General features: G+C 46.1%; 1 protein-coding gene across 10 annotated transcripts in view; it reads left to right on the forward strand.

The window, feature by feature from the left end:
* The window catches only part of wnk3 (WNK lysine deficient protein kinase 3), a 31,294-nt gene that overhangs the window by 6,228 nt on the left and 7,483 nt on the right, over nucleotides 1–17,583 (forward strand). For 2 of the 10 annotated variants that reach the window (XM_085781922.1, XM_085781923.1), the window contains exons 2-18: nucleotides 5,059–5,231; nucleotides 5,584–5,804; nucleotides 6,286–6,443; nucleotides 6,612–6,700; nucleotides 6,836–7,055; nucleotides 7,285–7,612; nucleotides 7,788–7,906; nucleotides 8,026–8,229; nucleotides 9,077–12,508; nucleotides 12,783–12,826; nucleotides 13,388–13,523; nucleotides 13,624–13,740; nucleotides 13,836–13,937; nucleotides 14,053–14,101; nucleotides 14,203–14,355; nucleotides 14,457–16,627; nucleotides 16,848–16,953. In XM_085781922.1, coding sequence (XP_085638048.1) covers nucleotides 5,059–5,231; nucleotides 5,584–5,804; nucleotides 6,286–6,443; nucleotides 6,612–6,700; nucleotides 6,836–7,055; nucleotides 7,285–7,612; nucleotides 7,788–7,906; nucleotides 8,026–8,229; nucleotides 9,077–12,508; nucleotides 12,783–12,826; nucleotides 13,388–13,523; nucleotides 13,624–13,740; nucleotides 13,836–13,937; nucleotides 14,053–14,101; nucleotides 14,203–14,355; nucleotides 14,457–16,627; nucleotides 16,848–16,953 — 7,822 coding nt within the window. Of the gene's footprint in view, nucleotides 1–5,058; nucleotides 5,232–5,583; nucleotides 5,805–6,285; nucleotides 6,444–6,611; nucleotides 6,701–6,835; nucleotides 7,056–7,284; nucleotides 7,613–7,787; nucleotides 7,907–8,025; nucleotides 8,230–9,076; nucleotides 12,509–12,782; nucleotides 12,827–13,387; nucleotides 13,524–13,623; nucleotides 13,741–13,835; nucleotides 13,938–14,052; nucleotides 14,102–14,202; nucleotides 14,356–14,456; nucleotides 16,628–16,847; nucleotides 17,095–17,327; nucleotides 17,580–17,583 lie in introns of those variants that run through there. The other 8 variants (XM_085781924.1, XM_085781916.1, XM_085781925.1 and 5 more) reach the window with 8 other exon arrangements.

Consider the following 17,583-nt stretch of genomic DNA (forward strand, 5'->3'; position numbering starts at 1 on the left):
CGGAAACAACATGAAAGACAGTATACAAGCACAGGGATACAAATTATGGTAATGAGACAGAGTTTTTGGTGAAATGTTATAAGAAGAAAAATAATAACTAAAATACTGTTAGTTCTACAGTGACGGTCAGACCTAAGAAAGAAAACAAAAACAAAACTGTAAAATGAAACAAATGAAAAAACAGTCTGCAGTTAGGATGTAGTTAACATATGCACGTATGTAATTTACCACACAGTGATATCCGAAGAGATTCCAACCCACACACACACGATTCTAATTATCACAAATACTAGAGGTGGTTGCTTGGATATGTTCATGGTTATGAAGCAAGGAAATTGTGGCAACTTCCACTTTATGCAGTAAACTATGGTTTGGGGATCAGGGACAGTGCTGTGCAGTGATCATACAGTACAGGTGCTGTAGTGACTGTCAAAGTGGTGGGTGCTGCTGCTGCTGCACCCAAACGGTTGTTGTGGAACAGCAGTCACCATCACAGAGCTTAGTGGCGGTGAGATGGAGGGCCAGACAGGGGACCAGGAAAGAGAGGCACACCACCAGTCACTCATGGGGTGACTCCCATTGGCAGTGGAGGTTAACGAGGAGTCTTTCTGTTGAATATTCGTTTGCTTAATTAATACACATTTTTTGAAAAGTTGTTCTTGTTTCAAGATATTCTTTAGAGCCGCTCCTGTTGCTCTCTCTGAAGTGGTCTGAGTAGCATCTTCTTTTATTTGCAAGTTCATTTGTTTTCATTGACTTAAAGCAGAAGTAAGCGATCCGGTCGTTTTGGCTAATGCTGCGTTCCAGGCAGGCTTTTGAAACCGTAAATTACAGCTTCAAGTCACGACTTACGACTTTGTAGCGTTCCAGGCAACCCACTCGTGTTTTTCCGACCTGTTTTACCGGTGAAAGTCACTATAACGGCCACTCGTAACTTCCGACCCGTGAACTCGTACCAGATCGAACTGGTACGACTTCACAGGTCGGAAAAACATGAGTTACGGGTTGCCTTGAACGCACCATAACGTCTTGTCAGCTGATGGAGTTAGCAGCCCCCGCCCTCGTCCCTACGTCACCACATTCAGGCGCATCCCTTGGCTGCACCAGACTGGCTCTGGCTGCACACACAGCCCTGCATGCCGTTCTCTCTCCTCATTGGATAAAACTTGTAGGATACGAGAAAAGTTTTCCCCTCGGCTCAGAGCAGAGCAGAGTGACTGACAGACCCGTGTTTCGGTCCAAACACTCTATGTAAGTGATTGCTGTCGGAAGATATAACTATTTAAGACTTATATTAACACAAAAATATCGCTTACTTCTGCTTTAAGTTACTTTTTTTTTTTCTTATTGACTTGGTTATTCTATTTGTTGAATTCCCCTTTTGTTATATTTGGTTCCTCACCTGAGATTGAGGGAGAACACGTCTTGTCCCAGCCCTGACCATACAAACTGGGGGCCATACAGCCAGACCACCAGGAGGACATCCCCATGACAACAGCAGTAAACCTCCCCCAAACCGTCCCGCACCTTAACCGCTATGAATTAGTAGAACAGTTTTCCCTGGATAAACGCTGCACAAACACTGCTACAGACATAAAGATTTAATAGTGTAGAGATGAGAGGTTGTGGAGAACTAATTTATACCTACATACACATACACATACACATACATATACACATACACATACACATACACATACACATACACATACACATACACATACACATACACATACACACAAGTACAGACACAAATGCACACTGATAATAAACCAGGAGAATGTGAATGGAGGAGTGAACATCAAGACATTAGTAATGGGATAGGAAAAAAACAAACATTTAATTAAATAGTGTAAGATAAGAATGGTAGCCAGTGTCCAGTGTTCAAATAATAATGTGGATCTAATAAACAAGTAAATGTATAAGGTTTATGGGTGGGTAATAAGAGGCCAGCATGCCTGTGTTTTCCTAGACGTGCTCACATGCTGACACACATGTACACAATGTATGCACAATACATACATACCTAACACATACACACATACATAGACAATGCACACATATTCAGAGATACACACACAGGTTATTTGTTGACATTCTATCACAGGGACTTAAGGGATTTCGCAAAGTGATCCTGGTAGTTTGTTCATCATCTGCAGCCAAAATAAGAAAATAAATCAATGTGATGCAGTCTGATCCGCACCCCACACTACAGCGGCTTCAAATATTGCTATAGAGTTGAATCAACATCTCACTGACACAATCTCTGCAAAATCTAAGCGTCATCTCTTTGGATTGCATCACATTTCCTATTGCTGTTAGTTTTAGAATAAGAAAAAGTTGAAATCACAAGGCAATGGATGTTTGTCTTTGACATGGCTCACATGGTAGTGAAAATATACACATTAGTTAGACACAGAGGCTGAACAGGAAGTGGCTAAGTGCAAATTTGTGCATGTGCATGTGAGCTCAAAGCACGTCACTGGTTGTTTTTACTTTTGAAGGCAGCTGTCCACCTTGTCTGCGACAAAGTAAGAGCCAAGTGCATGTAGAGCTGTTGTGTTCTGTGTACTGTCTAGACATTCATCAGGGTAGCTACAGCATGTCCTAGAGTGAGACAATTCAGCCAACTCATTAAGTCATTTTTTTGCCATCCATATATGCACATACACAGATTTATCAGATCCATCTGAGAATAGTTATTATTTTTTATTCCCAATTGATATGACTTTGACCTTAAAGTCTTGTGAGTTTACTTGTTTAGGTTGCAGAAATGGAGAACGTTGTTGCTGAATTAGAGGAAGACAGACCAGGGCAGTCACAACAGGGCTTTGTCATTGTCTCACTTTCTGTTTATTTGTTTCTGTGTTGCTTCATAATTTCCCTTTTTCTCCTGTGGCGTCTGTATCCTCTTTTGTTTTGTCAGATCCATGTTTGTTTTCACTGCGGTACCAAGGTTGTGCTGATGTGCTGTAGCACACAGCTCCAGGTTCTGAGAGTATTACACAGGTCAGTGTGACTAGGGCCTTTTTAACTGCAGTAGAGGTTTGGATTGGGTGTGTTTCGCAGTCTTGGTAATGGAGAAAGGGCCAAGGCTTATCAATGACACACTTATGCTGCTCTTATCTGGAGTTTTTGTTGTTGTTGCACCTCGATTTGGGTGGATATGGGTGTGTATGTGCATTTGCGGTGGTGGATATGCAGTGGGGAGTAGGTTTGTGTGAGTTTGTCTAGACACAATTCCACTCACTGAACTCTTTGTGACCTTTTTGCTGACCCTAAGGCTGTCTGATACCACACTCTGGGGGAGACACAATAGACGCTGAGGAGGCATCAGACAGGGACACACAGGCAGCACTCTGTCTCACACCGAGCCAGACAGTGATGCAGAGTGATGTCCTGACTGTGGAGAGAGGAAGAGGACAGGGGCACCCAAACAGAGAGAGTACTCCCCAACAAAACGAGCACACCAGAAAGGCTTAGCATGGCCAGATACACCTGCACACTTAGGTAGCCTACGCTATTTCCCAGGAATGCATACGTTATATTATAACAGGTCATCATATGCCAGTAGCAGTGTGATCGATCTAGTCTGTGTGAAGTACCAAAGTACGAGGGTTGGCACTGACTGGCCATCTTATTCTTAGCCATAATAGTGCATTGAGGAGCAGCCTTCTTGTTGACGCTACTTCCCTTTTGGGGGAGGAGTGATTGTCTCCACCAGTACTTCCAGAAAAGGACACTGAACCAGCACAGACATGGAGTTGAAGATCTCTGAGGAGATGAAACACAGACACAAAGAGGGAGAGAAGCAGAGGCACTGAAAGAAGAGCGCAGGCTAGAAAAATAGACAGATAATAATAAATATAGTACACGGTGCATGCGGTGACAGAGAAAATGCATACATGAATATCTGTTTATTTGCTTCCAAACATCTGCAGTACACTGCCTCCCTTTGGGGGGCTTTGTGTAAAGCAAAAAAGCTCAACATCAATGGAATCGATCAATGGAAAGCCAGTGTTATGACGACTTCTATTTATAGTGGGGTCTGTTTGTGACACGTCTATGGCTGCCATCCGACTCCCTCGCAGATGTTTAGTCAGACACGCTGTTTTGTTTTTTTCTTTCCTTATATTTCGCTCTCACATAGATGGTTGGCAGTTGTTATTATTATTATTAAATGCAAAGCTAGGAGAATGAACTCTGTGTGTGTTTTCTTTTTAAACTTCTCAGATAATTCCCCCAAATAGCAGGTCACATGGTCAACAGAGGTCAAAAGACCACAGACCTGAAAAGCTTTGTTCGTTGTAGACATGGAAATAGAAGACGTAAACAGTTGCTTGTGACAAGTCTAAAAATATACACTGACTTAGTGGCGCCAGCCAAGAGGTAAAAGCCTTTGATTATCAGCATTGTTTTTGATTATTTAATAACATGTCATGATCCTTATCAGTCTCATATTCATAAATTCTCTTGCCCATTGACTTTGTAATTTTTGTCTGCGCATATATCTACATATAAGTATAAGTTATTGATGAAGCACCATGGGAGTAAGACATAAGACTGAAAAATAGACCAGAAATTTAAGACACATTAAGACATGCATAAAAAAAAAAAAAAATACCAGAGGGTGGATACCTTCCCTGTATAACCTTCATGAGTCTTAGGTTTTATAAATAACCTATGCACCAGTGCTTAACAGAGGGATTATTGAATGACTGTGTCTGCTCCCATTGGGATGCTGCTTGTGCCAGTGAATTGGATTTCTGCCGTGTCCAGTGGTGTCCTGTCCGCCATAGTGGGAATGTGTGGCAGATGCAGTAGAAATGTGTTTTATAAAGCTAAAGCTTGGGTGTTGTCTCAGCAGTGCTGCAACTTTATGTTGCTACCACCACCTAGTGGCCGATGTTGTTAGTGCACAGTCATGTACAGTGTCAGGTAACCTCATGATGTTTTCTGGGCTCTGAGCAGACTCACGTGGCAGAGTTCCTGTACTGCTCATAGCAAATGTTGACATTCATGTGTAATTTAACTTGATGTGCACACCTGTCACCTCAGGACCGCAAGCTGACCAAGGCAGAGCAGCAACGCTTCAAGGAGGAGGCTGAGATGCTGAAGGGACTTCAGCACCCCAACATCGTCCGCTTCTATGATTCCTGGGAGTCTGTGCTCCGTGGCAAGAAGTGCATCGTACTGGTCACTGAACTCATGACTTCAGGAACACTCAAAACGTTAGACCAACCGCCTTATTTCTGTATTTCTTCACTCAATGGCTGCTCAGTTTTCTCCCAGACAAACAACAGAAAGAAAACATGGCCCAAAAATTCAGCAAACACAACTGCTGGTGGCTTTTTTTTTCATTTGAGTAGATTATATTTATCATTATGATTACAGCAACACACTTGTAATTCAATTTGATGGAGAATTAAATTTTTCTGAATGTTAATTTTATTATTATCCAAGTGCAACGTCATAACCATTTATCATGACGCATAGAAAGTTAAATAATAATGTTGTTTTTGATCCTCTAGCTGTCCCGTGGCGTTCTCTTTGACTTTAACTTCATCTCTTGTCTCTACACAGTTACCTTAAGCGCTTTAAGGTGATGAAACCCAAAGTCCTGAGGAGCTGGTGTCGGCAAATTCTGAAGGGCCTTCACTTCCTTCACACCAGGACTCCTCCAATTGTCCACAGAGACCTCAAGTGTGACAACATCTTCATAACAGGTCCAACAGGATCAGTCAAGATAGGTGACCTCGGACTTGCCACGCTGATGCGAACCTCCTTTGCCAAGAGTGTCATAGGTAGGCTACATAAGAAGACCAACTGCTTTAGAGGATGGTGCCAGACATTTAGCAGCTTCACTGACAAACTGAGTCAGGGCCTATAAATAAACTTTTCTGTGTATTCAGCACTGTTAGGATTTTTACAGAGGGCCTCAGTGGCCTGGGAGTATAGATTATTATTGATAAAGTCACTCTAAAATTCACGTGGGGTAGCACTTAACGTAAACAGAGACCACTGATGTGATGTTGGCTGTGTGAGCCAACTTAAGCAGTGCACAGTGAGTACCATCTAGCTCAATATATATAGTTTAACTCAGGAAGTAAGAACCGGTGCCAGGAAGAATCTTACGGGAGTTTAAATTGAATTTCAATTGTTTGATGGTTTGGGGCATTTTCGCCCTGTGTGGTCAATATCATGCGACAGTTAATATAGATTGATGAAATCTAAAAAGTAGGTTCTGATTGGTGATGACTGTGAATTGCTGTCTGGTTTTAACAGGAACACCAGAGTTCATGGCCCCAGAGATGTATGAGGAGCACTATGATGAGTCTGTGGATGTTTACGCCTTTGGGATGTGCATGCTGGAGATGGCTACTTCAGAATACCCCTACTCTGAGTGCCAAAATGCTGCTCAGATCTATCGCAAAGTCACAAGTGTGAGTGTCTCCGACTGCATTACTTTCATTTAAATTCAGCACATTCACGTGGAAGGCATGTGCAGACCTAAAGTTTATTTAAAGCCGGTCCATGGGTCCACAGTGAAACAAATATGGAAAGCGAATATGAAAATGGTATAATATAATTTCCCATTTCTCTCTCTTCAGGGTATAAAGCCGGCCAGCTTTGATAAAGTGAATGACCCAGAGATAAAAGAGATCATCGAAGGCTGCATTCGTCAGAACAAGAGCCAGAGGTAAGTCAGTTTTACTTTCGTGATATGACATGTTGCACCGTATCATGTGGAATTCCTGATCGCACAATTATAAAGCATTCTGGTGGTTAACTCTTTCACCCTCCACTGCTCCTTTTCTTGTCTTTCCCTCGGTAGACTGTCCATCAGAGACCTCCTGAACCATGCATTCTTTGGGGAAGACACGGGGGTCCGTGTTGAGCTGGCAGAGGAGGACACAGGGACCCAAGACTGTCTGGCTCTCCGGATTTGGGTTGAAGAGCCGAAGAAACTGAAGGGGAAGCACAAAGACAACGAGGCCATTGAGTTCAGCTATGACCTGGAGAATGATAGCGCTGAGGAGGTGGCTCTAGAGATGGTGAGACACAAGGAAAATCATGGCTAATGAATAGACGGGAGCCCATGGATGTCACAGGGTATAGGATAGGCTGGGAAAAGATTTTTAAGCTTAAAAGATTGAAGGAAAAGTCGGGTGAGGGAAATCCTCCAGCTCATTTATCAGCCATTTCAGAGTAGCTCTTTCTGACCTAAATTCCCACAGCCTAATTCTAGCCATCAATTAATTAAATCCCCCTCCCTCACCACAGGTAAAGTCAGGTTTCTTCCATGAGAGCGATGCCAAGGTGGTGGGAAAATCCATTCGGGACCGAGTAAATCTCATCAAAAAGTCACGGGAGCGTCGTCAGCAGCAACTCCTTCAGCAGCAACAGGGCTTTGAAGAAAGAAGAGACTCCACTCTCACTTCCTACACCTTTTCTCATCCATCATGCACATCGTCACTGGGGCCAGGGGCAGCGGGACAGACAGGAGGGGGAGGAGGAGGAGGAGGAGGACAGGAGTCTGAGGAGCTGCCTGAAGTGGACCAGCACGTCCGGCAGCAGCATATTTTCAGCGGGACCACCCTTCCTCTCCCAGGTAGAGTGTTCACCGTCATGACGCGATCAGTACGGCAGGGATTTATTAGAAAGGACCACTCTGAATTAACTAAATGTCAAGATACTCTAAAATGCTTCATGTACATGTATAAATACTTTATGTGTAGTTTGCATTTTTACATTTCGTCTCTTTGCTTCAACTGTGTTTTACTCAGAAGGTGAGAGCATCGGGTCTGCCAGCTGTGAATCCTATGCAAGTGGACAGAGCCAGGCGTATTCTCAGCAAGGGGAGTCGTACACCCACTCGCAGACGACTCTCCCTCCTACAGTATCTGTACGTCTTTATGTCGTTTTTACCTCCTTCGTAAATGATACTAAACTGATTAATTAATTAATTAATTATTCATTGTTTGACATCTTTGTTTTGATAAATCACGTGATCTCGGTCCACAGAGTGCTGGTGCATTGGCTCATCCTCAAATGCTCCCCACTGGTGAAAGTGGAAGTATTTCAAATGTGCCTCTCGGTCAGAGTGTCAGTATGTCCAGCATGTCGATCGGCCAAAGCGGAGGGGGACCTGTCGGTCAGACATTTCTTCAGCCCGGTTCCATTCAGGTTCCGCAGGTATCACCAAGTGTACCTCAACAATATTTTCAGGTGAAAGGGGTGATAATACTAACGTGTACTGAAATGAAACCGTATTTGCATCAGGTCTACAACATTTCAAACAACTATGGAAGTAAAGCTACGATCCCAACTACTCTGTCACATTTTGGATTCTTCTCCTTGCAATAACTATTTACCCAACTACAAATCATCCTCATAATCCTCTGAGATTGACTATCTGATCTGTGCGCTGTGCAGGGTTTCCCCCAGCTGTGACGAATAAATAGCCTCTTGTCATTAGATATAGATTCTCACTGTATAAAATGCACTTCTGCTCACTTTTCTTTTAATATTTAAGTGAAGTTTTTCTACTTTGTGCTTAAAGGGATAGTTCAACATTTTGGCAAATTGGCCTATTGCCATAATCCCTATAGTTTTAGAGGTAGGTTCGTAACTCTGTCTCGTAACGTTCTGTTATTATCTCATAGCGTGGTGAATGTGCAGGTCACAACTTGTCCACGAGAGCGTTTTGGAGTTGTTGGGTTGTGTATTTGATGAGTTTGATGAGGGAAACCAAGAAATCCCATTAGCCTCCGTAGCGTAGCTCTGAGCAGCTCTTGGCTGTTCTAAAAATAGTTTGCACCGACAATTAAAGGTAACGAACCTACTCCTAAAACTAAAGGGATTATGGCAATGGGATCAATTTGCCAAAATGTTGAACTATCCCTTTAAGGCGAGCCGCCCTACCTCTGCTATAAAACACTGTGGGAAGCCCTGTTCTTTACAACTAAATGTGTTGTTAATTCATGCCCCTTGCTGAAGCTTATTCTTACCTGTTTTTTCTACCATTTTCTTTTCCCTCTTCCTCCAACATCAATCATCATTTACCACTGAACAGTCACAAACATTCCCATCAGATGCATTTCAAACTGCCACTCCCCATGGCTCAATGGCCCCCTCGCAGTCATACATACCACCTGTTTCCCCACAAGCACCCATCAACCTTCTCCCCACATCCATGTCAGTCAGTGATCCTGCAGCACTAGCGGGGACCATTGTGCCCCTCGCTCAGCAGACCCAACCCTCTGCCACTCCCATGCAGCTCACTGACATCATTCCCCAGGCAGCACCCCAGCAAACACAGCCTGTCATGATCCCTCAGCAAACTATTGTCCAACAACAACAGATAGGGATGGATTGCCAGACCTCCACCCTTCAACAGCAGCCACTACAGCAAATGGAGGCCCAGGCCACTGTGCTTGAACAACAACAACAACAAGTTATTGCCACTCAGCCACCACCAGAACAGCAGCAACAGGGCCTTTCAGCTACGGCTGTCCAGAAACATCAACATGAGCCTCAGCAGCAGATCTATGTACAGCAGCCTGTTGCGACTGTTCAGCAGACTCCTCAGCAGCAAGTGTTACCTACACAAACAGGTATGGAGCAGCGAGCGATGTCGCTACCACAGCCAGGGGAGCAGCCTCAGTCTTACATACAGCAACCAACAGGGGATCCCACCGAGCAGACTGCAATGCAGTCTCAACAATTGCAACAACAGCTTCAGCAACAGCAAACTCTGCTACAGCAGCAGCAGCAGCAGCAGCAGCAGCAACAACAACAGCAAGTCTTACTGCTCGAGCAACATCAGATGTATGTCCAGCAGCAGCTGGATCAGCAGCAACAACACGCATTGCTCCAGCAGCAGCAGCAACAGGCCCAACTACAGCAACATCAACTGGAGCAGCAACAAGCTCTTATACATAAGCAGATGCTGGATCAGAAGCAGCAGGCTCTAATTCAACAGCAACAAGAACAGCAGCAGCAAACACAGGGTCTTCTCCAACATCAAGTTCTTTTGCAACAGCAGTTAGAGCAACAACAACAACAACAACAACAACAACCTTCTTCACAGCAGCACCCACAGACTCAGTTATATCAACAAATTGGACAAGGAACACAAATTGAAGCAGAGAAGCAGCAGCAGAGTGGACCACAGCAGCAACAGATTGTCTTGCAGCAGCAACCGCAGCAAACTCAACAGCAAAAGGAGCAGCAGTTGCAACAGCAAGCCTTACTGCGACAAATGGAACAACAGCAGCAACAGGCGCTCATCCAGCAGCATTTGCAACAGCAGGCTATTTTGCAGCAGCAGCAGCTACAACAGAAAGCTCAGCTACAGCTGCAGCAGCAAGAGCAACAACAAATGCAACTCAAGCAGCAGATGGAGCAGCAGCAACATGCTCTGCTGCAGCAACAGTTGGAACAACAGCGTCAGCAACAAGTCCTGCTTCAACAACAGCAAGCAGAGAGGTTACAGCAACAGGTGCTAATACAGCAGCAGATTCAGATTCAAGAGCATCAGCAGCAGCAAGTGGCCATCATTCAGCTGCAGCAAACTGAAAAACAAGAGGCTGGTCCTATCCCACAAAGTAACAGTGAGCAGCAGATTCAGCAGCAGCCGACTGATGTACAACACGTGTGCATCCCACAATTGAACACTGCTCAGTTTACACCTCACACCACTCTCACACAGCAGCAGGTGATAGAGCAACAACAGCAAGTAGTATTGATCCAGCAGCAGAAAGCCTTCGCTGCTCAGCCGCAGCACCACACCTCCGTAATGGAATCTCATATCCCAGTTGGGACTCCTGCCGGCACCGAGGTGATTCAACACCAAGCTCAAACTGTCCCACAGGCCCACGTCCCCATCGGCATTCAGACTTCACAGATCCCTCTCCAGGCGTCGGCCGTCGTACCGCCTCAAGTCTTCACCCAGCAAGGACAAAACGAGCCCCATCCCCAGAACCAGGGCCAGGTTCCAGTCCAGATTATAGCCCAGTCCACGGCCCAAGCAGCTCAGGCTATGATTGAGGCCCATGTCACTCCAGCAGCAGCGATGATCCAGGGACAGACTCAAGTGATCCCGACCCAACAGATTCCTTTGCAGACCAGTTACCCGGGACCTGTCACTCCCGCGCCGACCCGTGTAACCACTCAGACGTTAATCCAACCTCAGCCTCTCATCGCTCAACCCCAGCAACACGGCCAGGGCCCAGCTGTTGACATTCAGATGATGGGCCAACAAAGCCAAGCTGCTGTCCAGCCTCCAGTTGCGATTTCTTCACTTCCCGGTCAAATCCAACACGAGTCTTGTGTTCAACAAAACGCCCAAATGCCTGTGCTTATGCAGCCTCAACTACAGCAAGCAGCTCAAGGCCAGCCACCTAGCCAGGTGCACGCTCAGGCTGCCGCTAGTCTTTTGCCCCCTCAGTATGTTGCTCAGATTACCCACCAAGCTATGCCATCTGTACAGCAGGATGTAACTCATATTACACAACAGCAGCAACAGCAGCCAGTCCTGCAGTATCAGCAGATGATTCTGTCTCCCGGATCAGTGGGTGTTGGAACTAAACCAGACAGTCTCGGCTCTGTGGTCGACCCTGCAAACTTTGTCGCCGCTCCTCATCCTGTGCAGCAAGCCGGACAAACCTATGTCCCAGGCCAAGTCGTCCAGGCCCAGCAACAGCCCCAAGGAGGCGGCGCCGACCCTTCGGTTATTCAGCCCATCGCCCAGGCTGCTTTGCCTCAGTCTGCTGAGCAATACCAGCAACAGCTGCAGAAGCTGTCTCAAGTGCATCAGCCACTAGCTCCACCTCCTCAGCAAACTCAGTTACTGGCTCAGGCCATCCCAGCTCCCATCCAGCAACCTCTTCCTATACAGCAGGCTATAATACCGCTTGATGAGAGTCAACTGACTGCACAGTGTCCACCGCTGGTCACCCATCCTCCTCAACAAATCATCTCAAGTAACGTGGCTGAGCCTCAATCGCAGAACCGAGCCCTCCCCCTCTACAGTCATCTAGTGGCAGGGACCACTCAGTCTCCACAGCACCAGCCCAAACCGATGCTGCCAGCTCACACACACACACAAACCAGCATCCAGGCCCAAACACACTCACAAACACAGACACTCATTCAGACACAGACCCATTCTCATACTCAGACACACACTGAGGCGCCTATTTCTGAACAGTCTGTTCTGCCCAATGCTGTCTTTCCTGCACAACAAATTCCCCTCAGCCCCTCTCATACTTCATGTCCCCCAACAACTCTACCATGTCTCCTATCCCACCACCCTGCTGCTGCCCCTGCTCCAGACTTGCCTACATCACCACCAGCGGCCCAGGTAACCTTACCGGGGCAGGCTGACTTTATCCCCACCTCCCCTCCGCCTGTAACTTCTCTACAGCTGCTTGATTCTAATGCCCCCAAACTGCCCCAAGCCTCGCTGCAAGACTGTGACCTTTCCCTGCTGGGTATTGCTCAGGTACAAGAAGAATGGAAGTTTGCATTATTCATTGACACATTAATGCAGAATTAATAAGAATACTGTTATCTAATTATTTGAAAATTATTTGACTGTGTCTTTTTGATAATCTTTTTGACTAACAATTGTACATTATTCTCATTATTAGATGTAATATTATCCATAATTATTACATGATAGCTTTATTTGCATCAGATGTTGCTAATGTTGTGTATGTGCTTTTTCTGTGTACTGCGTGTACCTCTTTTATGCATGTCTTTATGTTACTCCACAGGATGGTCCATACCTGTCAAGTACAGAGCATCATTCTTCTTCAGGGTATGTCTGATACTATTAATTGAGCTCCATTAGTGTCAATGACTGGTGCACTGAAGCTTAGAGTTAGACATTGATCCTAATCAAACATGTGTATGTGTAAACACAATGTAAAGAATGTTATTTATTATGTGTGAATGCTTTTACTATGTCTGAAGAGTGTCTGTCTTTTTCATGTGTTTTGAGCCACGCCAAAGATGATTTTCTGTGATAAACAGACAATAAAGTTTTTCTATTCGATTCTATTAATGAATATGTAAAACTATTTTGTGTTTCGTCATAAATCTCAGTCCATTGAGTAAGCAGCCCTTCAGTGTGGCCGAGGATATTTGCATTTATATTGTTAAAATGTGGTTATATATGGCTCAGACCACCTCTGAATGTGGTCTGTGTTATTGTGATCTCAATTACATCTTACTCTACTTTTGAGCTGTCCACTGAACAGGGTCTAATTAATGTCCTTGTTTTAAATGATTGCAGTGACAGTGTGTGGTCAATGTCTTGCTGTGGGACCTGTCATTTACCTGATGATGTGTAACATCCCTGCTATCTTACCACCCGCAGGTCCGTTCCACCTAATGGAGAAGAAACACCTCAGCTTCTGGCCAATGGGAAATTAGACAAATTAAAATCACAAAGAAGAACTTCCTGTCAGAGACCTGAAAAAATTTCACATCAGTTTCAGCTGAGCATGCTCCAGGTGAACAACAAAAGAAAGCCAAATGTATTACTAAAGTCATATATCCAATAGATTTTTAAAAGGACAATCCCATAATGTTAATTTGTCCTGTCCTCCATAGGTGTCCGGCAGCGGGGACAACATGGTGGAATGCCAGTTGGAGACCCATAGCAACAAGATGGTGACATTTAAATTTGACATCGAAGGGGATTCACCTGAGGACATTGCAGATTACATGGTGAAGTGCTCATGTACTGTAGAAATCAGCAGTGGATTCTAAAAGGGTGTCGGTCCACAGCTTGACAACTGTTGTTTAACTCCATTTGTTTGTAGGTGGAGGAGGACTTTGTCCTTGATGTGGAGAAGGAGAAATTTGTTGAGGAGCTCAGAGCGATAGTTAAAAAAGCCCATGAAATTCTTCAGACACATTCACAGGTATGTCGATTTATTATATTTACACCTATCAAATTCTCCCCTGCTAGTTTCTGTTTCGATTGAACAATAATAATTGTCTGGCTGCCTGATGACTTTTCATTTCATTCTTTTACAGACTGGATCAACTGATCAGCTACATATTAGCACTCCCACTAGCACAACAGGTGAGTTCTGAATTTCTATATAATATATTGTATTAAAACGTGACGAAATGAGGAAATGCTGCATTTGTTCTAACAACATAAGTGTCTTTGTGATTTCTCAGCAGACTCAGTGCCCCATTCCTCCCCAGTGGGACGGTGGCGCTTTTTTATCAACCAGACCATCCGCCATAGAGACTCTCTGTCCAGCCAGGGAGCAGGCACACCAACACCAACTACAGAAACAATGATCCCCCAGTCTCCTAAAAGAGAGAAAGGTGAGCTTGACCCAAGTCAGTTTTTAATGCTATGGCTTATTAACATGACTGAGTTAGCAGAATAACAGAAACTAACAGTGCGTTCCTCTCTGTGGCTATAGAAAGTGAAGGATCTCAAAGTATGGAGTCCTTGACTGGAGTGGTGTCCCCCCCCTGCCCCACCCTTTCTGCTACCTCCCCTCCAGTCTCCATTGTATCAGCCCCTGCCCCCATGTTGCCCCCAACCACTGCTGCCCACGGCACTCACCCTACTCCCTCTGAAAGCATCTCTGCCCCAGCCTCCATTCTTGAAGCTTCTGTCACTGCTTCATCTGGCCCCGAAGTGCCAGGCCTCACCTCAGCTTCTACTGAACAGATTTCCAGTGCTCCCTCATCCATAGCAATACCTGCTGCTGCTAACCTCCCCAACCTGCCCACTGCTCCCACTCTTGTGTCTCCCTCACCCACCACTGTTCCCCCTGACGTACTCACTTCTCCTGGAACCAGCGGTTGCTCCAATATAAGTCAGGGTATTGGAGATGCAGTGATAGCTGCCCCCAGGTCATGTGTGTCTGCAGTGGATCAGTCCTCAATCCCTTTTCATTCCCCTCCTCCGGCTGCTGCAGTGGCCACGTCAGTCGTAAGCCAACTTAGCATGGAGCAGCAGCAGACTCTTACCCAGATGGCCAAACCAGCCCCACAACAACCACAGCCACAGCCACAGCTACAGGTTCAACCTGTGTTACAGCAGCAGGTACCAACAGCTCAACAGCAACTGCAGGCAATGCAGCTAGATCAGCATACACAACAGGTACAGCACGCAGCGCCACCACAACCACAACCACAACAGCAGCAGCAATCACAACACCAAGTGTACCAGGAACAACTGCAGCTGCAGCAGGGGCAGGCTCTGCAACAGTCTCTCCAGCAGTTACAACAACAGCAACTCATGCAAAAACAAATCCCGCTTCAGCAACAGCTGACTGAAGTGCAGGTGCTGCCCCAGCTAGGTCATACAGAGGTGTTAAAACAGTCTGTGCCTCAGCAGCAATTTCTGCCACCAATGCCCCTGCAGCAGACCCAACAACCCATTCTTCAGCAGCAAACGACACAATACACCCCACAGGTGCTGCAACAGTCTCAGTTGCAGCAGCTACCACAGCAGGTTATGGCGCCGCTGCCCGCTGTGGTGCCGCAACAGCAGGCTCACACTGAACACCAGCAGCAGCAGCAGCAGCAGCAGCAGCAGTTAAACCTACAACAGACAATACAATTACAGCAACAGCAAATGGTGCAGCAGCAGCTTCAGCAGCAGCAGCATCAGCTGTTCATGGGTGCTGTGGCTTTAACCCAAGATCAAAGCCAAATGCTGCCCCTGTCAATTAGTCAACAGTTCCTTCAACAACAGGCACAGTTAAATGTTAGCTCTGTACTGCAGCAGCCAGTTCCACAACAAACCCAAATCCCCGCTGAGCTGCCGCAACAACATATACAGTCACAGAGACAGCTGCAGCACATTGAGCACCAACAGGAGGTTGTTAAAGCCATGGAAACGCCCCAGAAACAGCAGCAGTTTACACTGCAGAAGCAGTCCTCTTTACAGATGTCAGAGTCAGAAGTGTCCACGGGAGAGACGAGTGTCACAGAGGACACGGGTAGCTACTCTGCCCCTTTTCACCCTTCCTCTGACTCTTCTCTGCCTCCACTTCACCTGGGCACGGCTGAAGCCCCAGCACCCACCCTCTCCCTCACATTGTCACCATCCCCTGCTCAGCCTTCCTCTGTAGCCGAGTCTGACAGCGAAGGCCCCCCCAAAATTGAATTTGTAGACAACCGCATAAAGACGCTGGATGAGAAGCTGAGGAACTTGTTGTATCAGGAGTACAGCAGTGGGGCTGCGTTGGCCGGGGGAGCTGCCTCTGGCCCTACATCCGCCGCCTCTACATCAGCGGGAGGAGACGAGTCGTCTGAACCACAGTCACTCCACCACTTGTCTTTCCCCCCACCTGCGTCCTCCTCAGATACTTCCCCACACTCCTCGTCCTCCACTACCTCTTCCACCACCTCCCGTTCCTCCTCCACGTCCCCCGACCCAGAGAGGGATGGAGGCCGAGAGGACGCTTCCTCAGAAGTGCCCAACTCTATGGAACTGGGTCCAGTGGAGCAACAGCCCGGCCCGTCTCTCCCCTCCACCTCTGCCTCGTCGACCCCACCGACCTCTCTCCTACCTCCCAGTCAGGATGACGCCTCGGGGCCACAGCGCCCACCTGTACCAGGAGAACCAACTATTCTTGTGAGTTAATACCACAGATTCAGTTTTGAGTAAATTCTCTATCAATTTTGTCCTTCACTGTGCTGAATTTACATCTTTTTACTGTTTATATTTCAGTGTGTAAATGTGACTCCACTTGGTTCACAGAAGGCTGTCTTTGATGTATGCTGTGCTTGAGTGTCTCTCCGTTTTGAATGTCTCAACTCCATGCAGCCACTCTTAACTGTCTTGACTGTTCTAGGCTGTACCCCCACACTCTGACACCAGTACCACTGGAGAGGCATCGTGGCCCCCCAATCAGCACCCGATCCCCCTCCGGCATGGACAGCAGCAGCACAATGCAGGAGGTGGATATTTTGGCCTAAACCTGACATGTCCTAGTATCAGAAATCCTGTTAGCAAGAAATCCTGGACTCGCAAATTCAAAAACTGGGCGTGCAAACTGCGCCACTCCGCCAGCTTGTTCAAGAAACCCAGAGTCCAGCAAGGTAGCGTCCTCTTAGGGATCGAGTAAGAGCGAGAGAGAAAGAGAGAGAGAGAGAGAGCGAGAGAGAGAGAGAATGTTGGGGCATGGACCTAAATCTAATATCTAGTGCTAGTTTTAACATAGTAAAATAACTTTCTTAACCATCAAGAATTAATAACTGTTAATGTTAATGGATGTTAATGTTTACAGCTAAATAATTCTGCATATTGTTATGTGATCCCCATGTAATGTCAGTGTTGACATCTCTACATACATTTCTGTTTTTGATTTAATTTTATTTGTTTGTGAATTCCTTTATACTAAATTTCATTTTCTTGGCAATCTTTCTTTTTGCATGGGTTACTCACCCAGGGGCGAGAACAGTGGAGAGTAGAGGAGGGTGGGAGATTGGCACTTTGTAGGAAGAGATCGCAATGCAAAGCCGAGCCGTGACTGTGCCCAGGACATATCCCTTCATATGACACACCTACCCCCTTCCCACCCCAATCCC

Source organism: Trachurus japonicus, chromosome 7 (genome assembly GCF_045865225.1).
Source record: "Trachurus japonicus isolate A0001 chromosome 7, Traja_1.0".
NCBI lineage: Eukaryota > Metazoa > Chordata > Actinopteri > Carangiformes > Carangidae > Trachurus > Trachurus japonicus.